The sequence below is a fragment of the Zea mays genome, chromosome 5, assembly GCF_902167145.1.
Source record: "Zea mays cultivar B73 chromosome 5, Zm-B73-REFERENCE-NAM-5.0, whole genome shotgun sequence".
In the NCBI taxonomy this organism is placed as follows: domain Eukaryota; kingdom Viridiplantae; phylum Streptophyta; class Magnoliopsida; order Poales; family Poaceae; genus Zea; species Zea mays.
Genome location: NC_050100.1, coordinates 184,616,142 through 184,628,106, shown reverse-complemented (window position 1 = coordinate 184,628,106; position 11,965 = coordinate 184,616,142). Strand labels below are relative to the sequence as shown.

Genomic DNA, 11,965 nt, shown 5'->3' with positions numbered 1-11,965 from the left:
TAAAGATGTGCAACCTCTGCAAAGTGTAAAACTGGTATACTAGCCGTGCTCACGGTCATGAGCAGCTTGGACCCTCACATGATTAACTTATGGAACTAAATTCAATTTGTCATATGCATTGCATCGCAGGTGATGTTGTTACTTTTGTTCCACTACTTAATTGGGTTTGGTATTTACTTATACTTAGTTATTGCTAATAAAATTTTGACCAACTTTAAAAGCAATGCTCAGCTTCAACCATCCTCTTTGGTAAGCCTTACACTTCATGAGCTCCCACCTTTTGCGAGTTCATGCACATTATTCCCCACAACTTGTTGAGCTATGAACGTATGTGAGCTCACTCTTGCTGTCTCACACCCCCACAGGTCAAGAACAGGTACCACAGGATGAGGCGCATGGAGGATGGTGTGATGTGTTCGTGAGAGGTCTAGGCCGTCGTCTCCCAGTCAACTTTGGGTTGCTGGACCGTTGTCTCCTTATAATGTAATTATTTATTTTGTATGGAACTCCTTGTAAAGATGTGACATTCGATCCTGTGCCATGATTCATCATATGTGTGAGACTTGGTCCCAGCACACCTGATGATTATGTTCGCGCCCGGGTCTTGGTGCCCCGAAACCCGGGTGTGACATCGATGTTTTGCCGGAGCTGCACAAGTTGTCCTGCTTCCTCGTCGAGCTTGGCCTGCATCTCGCGGATTTGCTCGAGCTGTGTGTCCTGACCCCCCGCAGGGACTGGGACCACAGCTAGCTCCCGCAGGATGTCAACGCGAGGCGCAGGCCTAGGGGGTTCGTCATCCTCCGGCATACTAAGGTGGTTGTCTTCGTCGTGACCCCCTAAATCGACGTGGAAACATTCGTGACTTGGGCCACAACCCTCGTCGTCAAGGCTGTGGCCATCATCGGAGCAATCAGAGAGGCAGTAGTCACATGCGGTCATGAAGTCTCGCATGGCACTGGGATTACCGAGCCCGGAGAAATCCCAACCAGAGTCGAGCTCGTCTTCTTCCTCGGAACCCAGGGGCCTGTAGGTCGAGACAACCGTCAGTCGGTCCCAGGTTGACCACATATGGTACCCCGGAAGGTTAGGATATGCCTTTATGAAAGCGCTCACCGAAGCGGGGTCGCTTGGTGGATCGAAGCTGAATCTAAAAGGCACAGGGTGGAAAACGGACGGTACCTCTCGATCGATGGACGGTGACGAAGTCACGTGGGGGACGGACTGCACCGTTATCTCAGGTACAAGGCTAACGCCCAGCAAGCCCTTCGCGAGTGTGCTGGCGTCATCTGTCCGCTTGGGGCTGGCACGTTGTGGGGAAACGACACTCGTCATTGTCTCAGGTGCGAGGACAACGCCCGACATGTCCCCCGCTGGGGTGCCAGCGTCGTCGAGTCGCTCGACAGCCGACGAGGTGCCGCCTCCTGCCTGGCCACGATTGCCCCGTCTCCTCCTCCTGCGGCGAGGGAGGCGACGGGACAAACCCAAATGCTGCTCTTCCGCCACGGGGGGAAGACGTCGTCGAGTCCGCCGCCGCCGGGCGAGCTGACGGCCGTCGTTGTCGATGTCGCGCTGCAGGGGAAGGAGCACCATGTCGTAGCTGCCGTCGAGGGACATGAACTCGAGACTCCCGAAACGGAGCAGCGTCCCGGGCTGAAGAGGTTGCTGGAGACTACCCATCTGGAACTCAACGGGAAGTTGTTCGTCAACACGCAGCAGGCCCCTACCTAGCGCACAACTGTCGGCGTTTCGACCCCGGGGGGTCTCTGGACCGACGAGTAAAATTGTCGTTGCGTGTCCCAGCCCAGATGGGTTGACGCGAGATAGAACACAAGGGGGAGAACGTGGCTCATGTTATCCTGCGCCAGGGGGATGCGCTTGCAGTAGGGGTTACAAGCGTTCGCGAGGGAGAGAGAGTGAGCCTGCTCGTCAGCCCGTTCTCTCGCGCGACCCTCTCGCATAGAGGCCCTGGACCTTCCTTTTATAGATGCAAGGAGAGGGTCCAGGTGTACAATGGGGGTGTAGCTATGCGCTAACGTGCCCGATAGAGAGGTGTCTGAGCCCTGTGTACATGCCAACGTGGTTGTCGGAGGGGCGCTAGATCCCTGTGTACGCGGTAACGTGGCCGTCAGAGGAGCGCTCGAGTCCTGTAGAAGCATAGCTGTCAGGGCTACTGGGACCTTGCTGACGTCTCCTTGCTTCCGTAGGGGGCTGAGAACCGCCGTCGTCATGGACGCACGCAGGGAGCCATCATTACTCGTTTACCGGGGCGAGCTAGATGGGACGCCGGTCTTGTTCCCCGTAGCCTGAGCTAGCTAGGGGTAGGGTAATGATGTATCCCCCATAGTGCGGTCGGTCCGAGCCTAAGATCGGGCGAGGCGGAGACTCCTCCTGAGGCTGAGGCCGGGGTCGAGCGAGGACGCGATTCTTCCCGAGGTCAAGGTAGAGGTCGAGCCCTGGGTCGGGCGAGGCGGAGACCACCTTCCGAGGCCGAGGTTGAGGCCGAGCCCTAGGGTCGGGCGAGGCGGAGTCCTCCTTCCGAGGCCGAGGTTGAGACCAAACCCTGGGGTCGGGCGAGGCGAAGACCATCTTCCGAGGCCGAGGCGGGGGCCGAGCCCTGGGGTCTGGCGAGGTGGAGACCTCCTCCTGAGGTCGAGGCCCAAGGTCGGGCGAGGCGGAGTTTACTGTTGCGCCTAAGGCTAAGCTTAGCCATTGTCAGCCTCACCCTGGCGGGTGGCACAGCAGTCGGAGAGGGGCGAGCGGCGCTGTTTTCCTGTCAGGTCGGTCAGTGGAAGGGCAAAGTGACTGCGGTCACTTCGACCTTGCCGACTGAGGCACGTGTGTCAGGATAAGGTGTCAGGCGATCCTCGCATTGAATGCGCCTGCGATACGGTCGGTTGGTGAGGCGATCTGACCAAAGTTGCTTCACTGCGAAGCCTGCCCGAGCTGGGCTTCGGGCGAGTCGAGGGTGCGCCCGTTGCTTGAGGAGGCCCTCTGGCGAGGCGTGAATTCGTCTGGGACTTCTGTTTCCGCCCGAGGCTGGGCTCGGGCGAGGCGAGATCGCGTCCCTTGAGTAGACGAAGCCTTGACCTGAATCGTGCCCATCAGTCTCTGCAGCTTGCGCTGATGGTGGTTACCAGCCGTGTTTAGGAGTGTTGGGGGTACCCCTAATTATGGTACCCGACACCTTTCTTGGTCTTTTTATTGGTTTGTTGTGAACCTTTGGCACCTGTAAAACTTATAATCTAGAGCAAACTAGTTAGTCCAATTATTTGTGTTGGGCAATTCAACCACCAAAATCAATTAGAAAAAGGTGTAAGCCTATTTTCCTTTCAAATAGAATTAGAATTACATCTCGTTTCAATACCATGACTAATTTGGTATGGAACACAATTCAATTCCATACCTTTCAATACCATGACTAATTTGATATGGAACACAATTCAATTCCATATCTTTCAATATCGATATCCAAATGAAGCATTAGAGAAATTGAAATTTACTTAATAAAGGTACGACTATGTATGTGATATAATTATCGAAAACACTAGGCTTCCTACCTCGGTAGTTACTGACCATTTGTTTTTAGACTTTGTTTGGTCTAGACACTGTTTTAATGCACTAAGGACCTGTTTAGATCTCACGTGTTAAACCTTATCTCCTCTTATGCTAATGGGTGCTAAAGTTTATCACTTCATTTTTAGTATCTTTTAGCATTTGTGTTTGGACCTCTAAGTGCTAAACTTTATTAAAAGTGTAGTGCTAAAGTTTAGCACATGGATCCAAACAGCACTAGAACTAATAGTTAGTTGTTAAAATTAGCTGGTGACATCTAAACAACCCAAGTAATAGTCTAGCTATTAGCTGCTTTTAGCTAGAGACATTCAAACACTCTCAGTTAATAGTCCAACAAACTATTAATTACACTCGCAACTATCCATCAATTATTAGCTAGTTAAATCCAGCTAAAATTAGCTAATAGTTAGCTAGATATTTGTTAACCAACTAATTTCATTAATAATTTTTTTTAACTATTAGCTCTAGTGTATTTAAAACTAGACCTTAGTTTTACGTTGTAAGAAAATACAATAAGAGATGAGCAGTAAAAAACCTCATGTACCTTCTCTCTGTCTTCCTCTTTTTCCCCTATTTTGACTAAAAGCCAAAAGATAAGGTTCCAAGTGCTTCTAAAACTATGCTATGTAGTTCTAGTTACGAAATTATGCTATGAGGTCTCAACCAACGTTAATTCTATGGTGCGTTTGGTTGGAGAGTCAATCAGAATGGAACAGTTTCATTCTAGTTTTTGAGAATGTAACTATTCTATTATCTGTTTGGCAAGCAGAACAGAGTCACTATATTTTTTGTTTGGTTGAAGAGTATAATAGAGCAGAGCCGATCTGTTCTTTGTTTGGTTGGAGAGCCACATGAGTGTAGAGGGGAGAAGATGAAGGAGAGCGCTCGCGTCCGAGAGAGCGCTCGCATTCAACCATTTTGGTGGAGCGGAGCATTCCAATTATTTATGATAAATTTTCTATATGGAGTCTTCAGGAGTCGCTCTGCTCCTCTTTTGTTGGAAAACAAACATCCAAAAAACTAGAAAAGAGCCGGTCCATTCTCCTCCACTCTTTAACCAAACGCACCCTTAGATCACGCTTATTTTATGTGTTGACGCGTGTTGTGGTCTGTTAGGAAAGGAAAACGACAACATTTGGAGTCTAGAATGCTGTGTGTGAGGACTTCTTGTACATTTAATATTCTTTTCTCACTAAGGTTAGTATATCTCTTATGTTTTTCTTTAAAACTGAAAAAATATCACATGCCATTGTGAATTAAAATTTCTGTAGCTACCGAGATCCATTGAAAAGTACATCTAGCCTTAAGGAGTGCATACTGAAATCTTCCTTATGCATAAGTATTGTTTAATAGTTTTTTATTCTATTTGTTGCAATGCCATTTACCGTTCTCCCTCTAATTTATTCTAAAATTTGTTGCAGCTTGTCCAGCATGCATCCAAAAAAAATAGACTCAACCGCGCGTAAAGGCTTTCTTAGTTCATCTTTGGAGAGTGGAAAAGGATTCGCGGTATATGCCCGAGACAATACTGAATGTTCTCGCAAAGACTTTGAACAGGGCTATGTAGGTAAACATCATATACTCGTGGTGATTTATTCTCAGTCAGTGATAAAATTAAACCCCCTACTAAAAACACTCAAAACAGCAGTTTACGCCAATAGTATACTGGCCATTGAAACTTACTAAAGAAGCCTAGTGTCATTCAAAGAATAACAAATTTTCTATATTATACTTCTTCTGTTTTTTTTTATTTCTCGCATTTTAGTTCAAAATAACATCTCTTTTATTCATTAATTTTCTTGTTGTTTGGAACCATTTGCTAGAAATTCGGTTATAGAAGATACGCTCCCTGATTGATTTCTCTGCTAGCAATTTATCTGAATACTCTTACACATGGTTCTCTTTCTAGTGAACTGAATCGAGCACAAATTTTGTTGATGTGTACTTACTAGGGAGACCCAACATGATATATTCAATGTAATGGGTGCCATGTATGCAACAGTACTACCGTACATAAGAATTACCAATGCCACCTCTGTTCAACCTGTGATCTCCACAAAAAGATTTGCATCGTACAGAGAGCGAGCTGCTGGGATGTATTTAGCGTTGCCTTTTTACATTTGCTCTGGTAATTGTTGTTAGAATGTTATCCCCCATTTGGAAATCGTTACTGCTTGTAACATTATGCTAGCAACGAGATCCCGCTGACAATTACTCTTTGGCAGGCCACTATAAAGTTCTCTTATATTCTTGTGCAATCACTCAAATACGGTACAATCTTCTACGATTTGGGATTGTTTGAAGACAATAGCCAAGTTTGGTGACATGTGAGAGGGCAACATGATGCTATACAAGAGGGGACATACTCATCGTCCAAAGATAGAAATCAGGGGCGGAGCTAGTGTTAGCATATAAAATGATGTAAAATATTGTTTACAAGAGGGGACATACTCATCGTCCAAGTTTGGTGACATGTGAGAGGGCAACATTGAATAGCCAAGTTTAGAAAATACAATGTAAAATATTGTTTAAATACTATTTATAACGTTAACGACACTCATATAAAATGATGTCGACACTAGCAAACCTAAGGATGGTTTTGCCCATGGGTATAATCCCATGTCTAAACAACCTATGCGTTTTGCGAAGAAACATTTTATTCAATGAACTATTCCTGAGTATGTCTGATACAGCTCACAATGGGGCGCTTTCTTTTTCTAGTAAATTAATAATAGTTGGTCATGACTCCGGAACTAGAGACACACCGCACATTTTCTTTTTTCTATTAAAAGAAACAACATGCTATTCACGGAGGACAAGGTGCCTTTGGCATCCATCCATCCAGATCCAGTCGACGAAACCGCATATTCCATGCCATGCATAGTGGGATCGCCATCATGTTCTCATCTCCATCCCCGTCTCTGTTGCCCTCTCCCTAGGCCTTGTGGAGCGGGAGTCCGGCCTTTGGCTAATTTTAGGGATGGCAACAGGTCGGATTCGGACTAAGTACAATAAATACTCGCTCGTGACCATACCTGTGGGTAAAAAATTGTATCCGTGCTCGTACCTGTCGGGTATTGGGTATCCGCGGGTATATATATATATATATATATATATATATATATATATATATATATATATATATATATATATATATATATATATATATATATATAATACAGAAAAATTCCAAAAAATATAATCATAACCAGCAAAAATTTCAGAGAACTTATGCGTACAGGAACACTTCAAACAAGTCTTCATAAATTATGTGTCAACACAAGCATACAGAACATAATATGAAAACACTTCAAGTTTTCATGATACATGCTCGCTAGTTTTTTAGTTTTTACGGATATCCACGGGTAACCCGCGGGCGACAAAAAATATCCATACCCGACCCGGTTTTAACACGGGTCAGGTACGTGGCAAGACCCGCGGGTACAAATTCGTACCCGGACCCGCAGGTAAAATTGCCATCCCTAGCTAATTTTTTCGTTTCGTTGGTAAGCAAGTCCTTCAACAAATTCTTCAAATTTCTTCGGTACGATTTAGATCTATTTATTTTGAAGAATTTGAAATTTACAAAAATAAGTATTCTATATGATTTGGAATTTAACATCCTGCCACTTTTCCACTTTTTATAACTCAAAGATAAGCCCATCTCAAATTTATGAAGTGAAATATAAAAAATAATTTTATATATTAACAAAATATGTTTCTACTCTACAACTTATAACGTTTTTTGACTCATTTCTATATAGTAAAAATTTAGCAGTATTGCTAATAATAATATATAAATATATTTTATATAAAACTATATTAGCTTAATTGTTCTTTATCTAAATTATTATTATTAGAATGAAATTTAAGGATCCAAACAAAGCTATTTTAATATCCTGGGTCTATACTCAACTGAGTTAGTTAAAAAAACATAAAAATAAGACATTTTTAATATTTTAATCCTATTTTTTCATTTGGTAAGTTAACAAACACGCCTGTCACGTGGGTCCATCTGTCGGCCTATAATCTTTCCATTTCTTTCTTCTCTCTCCTTACTCGGTTCTTCCTACTCCCGATCCATCCGCAGAGGGCGGTGTCGGCCTCCTCTCCACCCGACAGCTTGGCCGGCGACGAGCACCACCAGGACACCAGGTATTTTCTCCCCCTTGGTCTTTCCTCCCTGCTGTACGAAGACGTGCGCCCGTGATTCGTAGGTAAAACCGTGCGCCCGAACCCTAACATACTATTCGTAGTCGGATCTGAATCTAATTACAAGTGTATATGCATGTATCATGGCTGCTAACTTCGATTGCTTTGCAAAAACTATTGGGTGTATCCTTTGCTGGGCCCGCCCCTGTTCTGAATCCCAATTCGCGAGACACGTCCAGATTTGACTATTTTATGAGTTCACAAGCCACCCAGCATGAAGTTTTTAGAATACACCCCCTTCGACAGGTAAACGTGGTGTTTTCTGTTGCCGGTGCTGTGCTTTTGGTTGCATGCGATCAATTCGTTTTCCCCAGTTTACTGGTTTTTTTGTTGTTTTGTTGATGTTTCCAGTATAAATTTGTTCCTCGAGCAGCTCGACCTTGGTGATTGTACAATCAGAGGGAACCTTGAGGCCTTCTCATGTAAGAAACTAGGAACATGCTTCATTGCGTCTTTTGTTGAGCATGAGCTACATGCTTTCAATAAGCTGGTATGTTAATTTGCAGGCAAGCACACTGCGACAGACCGCCGGCTTTCAATAAGCCTAGAACATGAGGTGCATGCTTTTCCTGGACCCATGGATTGTTTTATCACTGAGATCATTTTTCTTATAACAAGGCTATAAATCATGTGTAATCTACAGTGTTTTGTTTAGAAAATTTTGTCCTCTCTGGTTGGAATCATAGTAGAAGGAAGCAAAATGTTTTGATTGTTTAGATACTTTCAGATAGTCCAATAAGCCCTGGTTGGTACACTCATTTTGGGCTTATTTGCTTCCACTCACCTTTTCGTCTAACATGCTTCCTTTATTCATAGTTATTTATTGCAAAAGGGAGCCTCTCTTTCTATTTTTCGCTTTTCGGCCAGTGGACCTCTCCTGTTATACTTTATGTGAAGTTAGTTTAGGTACCTTCTCTCATGTATGGATTTGATGCTTACCAGGGATTAGTTTTGTAGATATTATATTTCATACATGAAGAATCATGGAATCATTCATGTACAAGTACAACATCATTGCTTAATGCCACCCTTCTTCAAGCTGCAGTACTATGCTTTTCCACCTGTCATGTTAGGCTTTGTCTTCTGCTTTTCGTGTGGGCTTGTAGGCTGTTTGTGTCTTCAACATTGTTTTGAATAAGTCAATGGGAGCATAGTTGTTTGATTGATTGATCAGAAGCCAAAGATTGTTTCTCCTTAATCTAAAATTTACTGAATGTCACATATGTGATATCACAGATTCACAGTTGTTATTGTTGTAGTTTGTGTTTTGTGCAATCTATTCACTAGGATCTTTAGAACATTCTTTTCCAAGCGAAACTTAATGCTTGTCATTTAAAAGCCCACAAAGAATGCATGTATGATGTTTATATGTATGCATGTTTTTTAAATGTTGATGTTCCACTTCCAGCCTTGAATTGGTGTACGCTATTTGTAATCATGCCAATCTAAATCCTCTGTTGTGCTTTCAGATTCTTGATTACCTTGGCAAGTCCTCTGATAGTGACCCGTCTTCACCAGTGGAGCACTTGGCCTCCAGATCAAGGTAGGGATCTGTGAAATATATTTATTAGAAAAAATTGCAAACATTCCAATGGTCAACCCTACCAGTTTTTCATTTACCACTGGGTCTGTCAATGACAGGTGGGCCATGGTCCCACCATTCATTGAGGCATCCAACAAATTGGGGTTTGACCCAGTTGTATGTTTGCAAAAGTTTCTATCTGTTATTCATATTTTCTTTTTACATAGCCTAACTTATATTTTTTTTTCATTTGATGTTTGTCTAGCCGGAAAACATTGATATATCTAGTTCTCACTCTTGGCCACATATATCCAGATTATGATTTCAGGTAATATTGTCTTTGTAGCAAGTGTGTTCTAATATTATCTGGGAGGAAGGATATTGGGTAATGCCATAGTCAGCTTTCTCTGGGCGATATGGCAAACCCGCTTTTGTCCTTTCCGACCAGCCTAAGGGGGTGTTGTCAGATGGTATGACAGACGGATTAATAACCGTTGCTCTTTGAGCTGAGAGTTCAATTCTCTCCATTTCCCTTGGTCTTTGGTATTTGATATATCTGACTTTCTTAAGGTCTCCTGACTATCATGTTACACATTCATGATAGCACGACCTTCAGATTAAATTTAACATCCTTTTGTCAACATCTGTTCACTTATCAGTGCTGTTCGGGCACACTTGTTCTTCCAAGAAGAGGAGTTGGAAAGTTTCAAGCAGATGGTAGACACCTACTTATCTGATGCCTCTAGGGTAATCATTTATGATTTCCTCTTTATCTTTTGGTTTGCATTTTTTTACTCTGTTCATATAAATAGATTGGTTTAGCTAGACTGCATATTCCAAAAAAGAAAAAAAATTACTCCATCTGTTTCTTTTTAGTTGTCGCTGGATAGTTCAATTTTGCACTATCCAGCGACAACTAAAAAGAAACAGAGGGAGTACAATAACTGATTTACTGGGCATAGTATAACTTAGCTAATTTAAAATGATCCTGATACTTTGTTTTGCCTTTCTCACTGTTTGATATGCCTACCTGAATTTGGACTTCTGTTCAGCAATGGGCAGCCACAAATGAAGGCAGTTCTCTTCTGGACAGTATGACTAAAGCAATTGATGAGGTCAGGATTCACTTATAATGTTTGGTCTGGAAGTTGTATAATCCTATTTTATGTTTACACCTTGTGTTTCAGGTTATCAAAATTAAAGAGTGTGACATCTACAGCTATAATCCAGACTCTGACGCAGATCCAGTTCTTGAGAAAGGGGCCATGTATGTTCGAGCGAACTAAGATAGGATTGTGATGGTTAGCTTATGCATCTGAATCGTCACTCTAATACAGATACCAACCTTTTTGTTGTAGATGGTCGTTCAACTACTACTTCTACAATAGGAAGCTAAAGCGAGTTGTGAGCTTTCGATGTTACTGCACTAGGTAGGTGTTTGCTTTGCTTCTAGCTGCAAGGTTCTGACATGGAACACAAGATACTCAATAACGAGTTAATGACATAATTCTTCTTTTGGCGCAGCAAATTATCAGGAGATGACTTCTTAACCGGTGTTGCGTCTGATGGTGAAGAGGAAGATGCCTTGATTGACATGGACATATGACTGACCGTGTTCTGCTAGCTACCTGATGTGCGTATAATATAGAACATGTATGCTCATTCCTGGTAGGGAACTTTCAATATGACGCACTTTTACCGTTTCCTGTAAAAACCATGGCACGGTTTAGCTTTGTCTGTATATGCGGATTTGAGATTTGGTGGCGGGAAACTTCCAATCCCCTAGGCTTGAACTGCCACGGTAATTCGGTACTCTGTTGTTTGCTAGACCTGCAATGAATAATGTTGCGCCAACTGAATTGTTCAATTTGATCAATTGTGAATTCACCTCTCTGGAACCTGGCGAGACTTTACTATCTGTCCTATAAGTGCGTGCGAGAAGTTGGATGCATGCCGTGTGGTGGCTCGTCGTTAGGCTATGTCGTTGGTTGGTTGATGGGAACAGCGTCATCGGGGAAGTAAACCAGCTTGCACGTGCTCCTGGCTCTTGGCCCAGAAAGGAGAGGACCGCATGTAGCCACCGCGAGACAGACCTCGGTTTCGCTCGCCGATGAGCTCCGGAAACAAGAGATTCTTCGCAGGACATGCAAGGTTCTTGGGAGACTAGTTTAAGCCCAAGGCCAAGAAAGCCGAAATGGCACAATCTGGACCCCGTCTCCTGCCATTTGACCTGTCAACTTCTTGTTGGAAAAAAAATGCTCTGACATGAGCCCTTGCCCCTGCATTATATGTATTATATGCAGTATGCACGCATGCGCGTACAGTCTCCTGAGACAATCAGACTGAGACTGAGAGCGCGAGAGCACAGACGAGAGGGACGGCAGGAAGGATGAGGCTCGTCGGTCTTGTGAGCCTGGTCGCTCTCATCTTCCTCCTGAGCTTCAGGTCCCTCCTCCACCCGCAAGTGCTTGCTGGTAAGAACCCATTCTCATTTCACTGATCGTCTGCCGTTGTGTTTCTGTCACGAGAAGCTGAAACTTGTCTATTGCATTGGTTCCGTGGAAGGAGACGGCTCAGCGGTGACGGTGACAAGCCGGCGCCGCGACAGGAGCCAGCAGCACGCCGAGCAGTGGGCTGAGGAGAGGAAGAGGATGAGGT

General features: G+C 43.9%; 1 protein-coding gene across 2 annotated transcripts; it reads left to right on the top strand.

Moving 5' to 3' along the window:
* The first annotated feature begins 7,586 nt into the window (after positions 1 to 7,586).
* Positions 7,587 to 11,194, top strand: LOC103627379 (repressor of RNA polymerase III transcription MAF1 homolog). 2 transcript variants are annotated; one of them, XM_008647669.2, is made up of 11 exons: positions 7,587 to 7,728; positions 7,965 to 8,031; positions 8,137 to 8,207; positions 8,292 to 8,341; positions 9,255 to 9,328; positions 9,573 to 9,635; positions 9,967 to 10,054; positions 10,360 to 10,422; positions 10,495 to 10,574; positions 10,666 to 10,737; positions 10,832 to 11,194. In XM_008647669.2, exons 2-11 carry the CDS (start codon positions 8,000 to 8,002, stop codon positions 10,911 to 10,913), a joined length of 675 nt encoding a protein of 224 aa, XP_008645891.1. In that variant the 5' UTR covers positions 7,587 to 7,728; positions 7,965 to 7,999; the 3' UTR covers positions 10,914 to 11,194. The 2 variants fall into 2 exon arrangements, with proteins under 2 accessions (XP_008645891.1, XP_008645892.1); XM_008647670.4 differs by having other exon boundaries at positions 7,596 to 7,790.
* The last annotated feature ends 771 nt before the right edge of the window (positions 11,195 to 11,965 follow it).

What these genes read in the sequence shown, in the direction of transcription:
- LOC103627379 (XM_008647669.2), top strand. Translation starts at nt 8,000, where the DNA reads ATGAAGTTTTTAGAATACACCCCCTTCGACAG. An exon ending in TATCCAGATTATGATTTCAG is followed by an intron (nt 9,636 to 9,966) that starts GTAATATTGTCT and finishes TTCACTTATCAG; the next exon opens with TGCTGTTCGGGCACACTTGT. An exon ending in GTTCTTGAGAAAGGGGCCAT is followed by an intron (nt 10,575 to 10,665) that starts GTATGTTCGAGC and finishes TTTTTGTTGTAG; the next exon opens with ATGGTCGTTCAACTACTACT.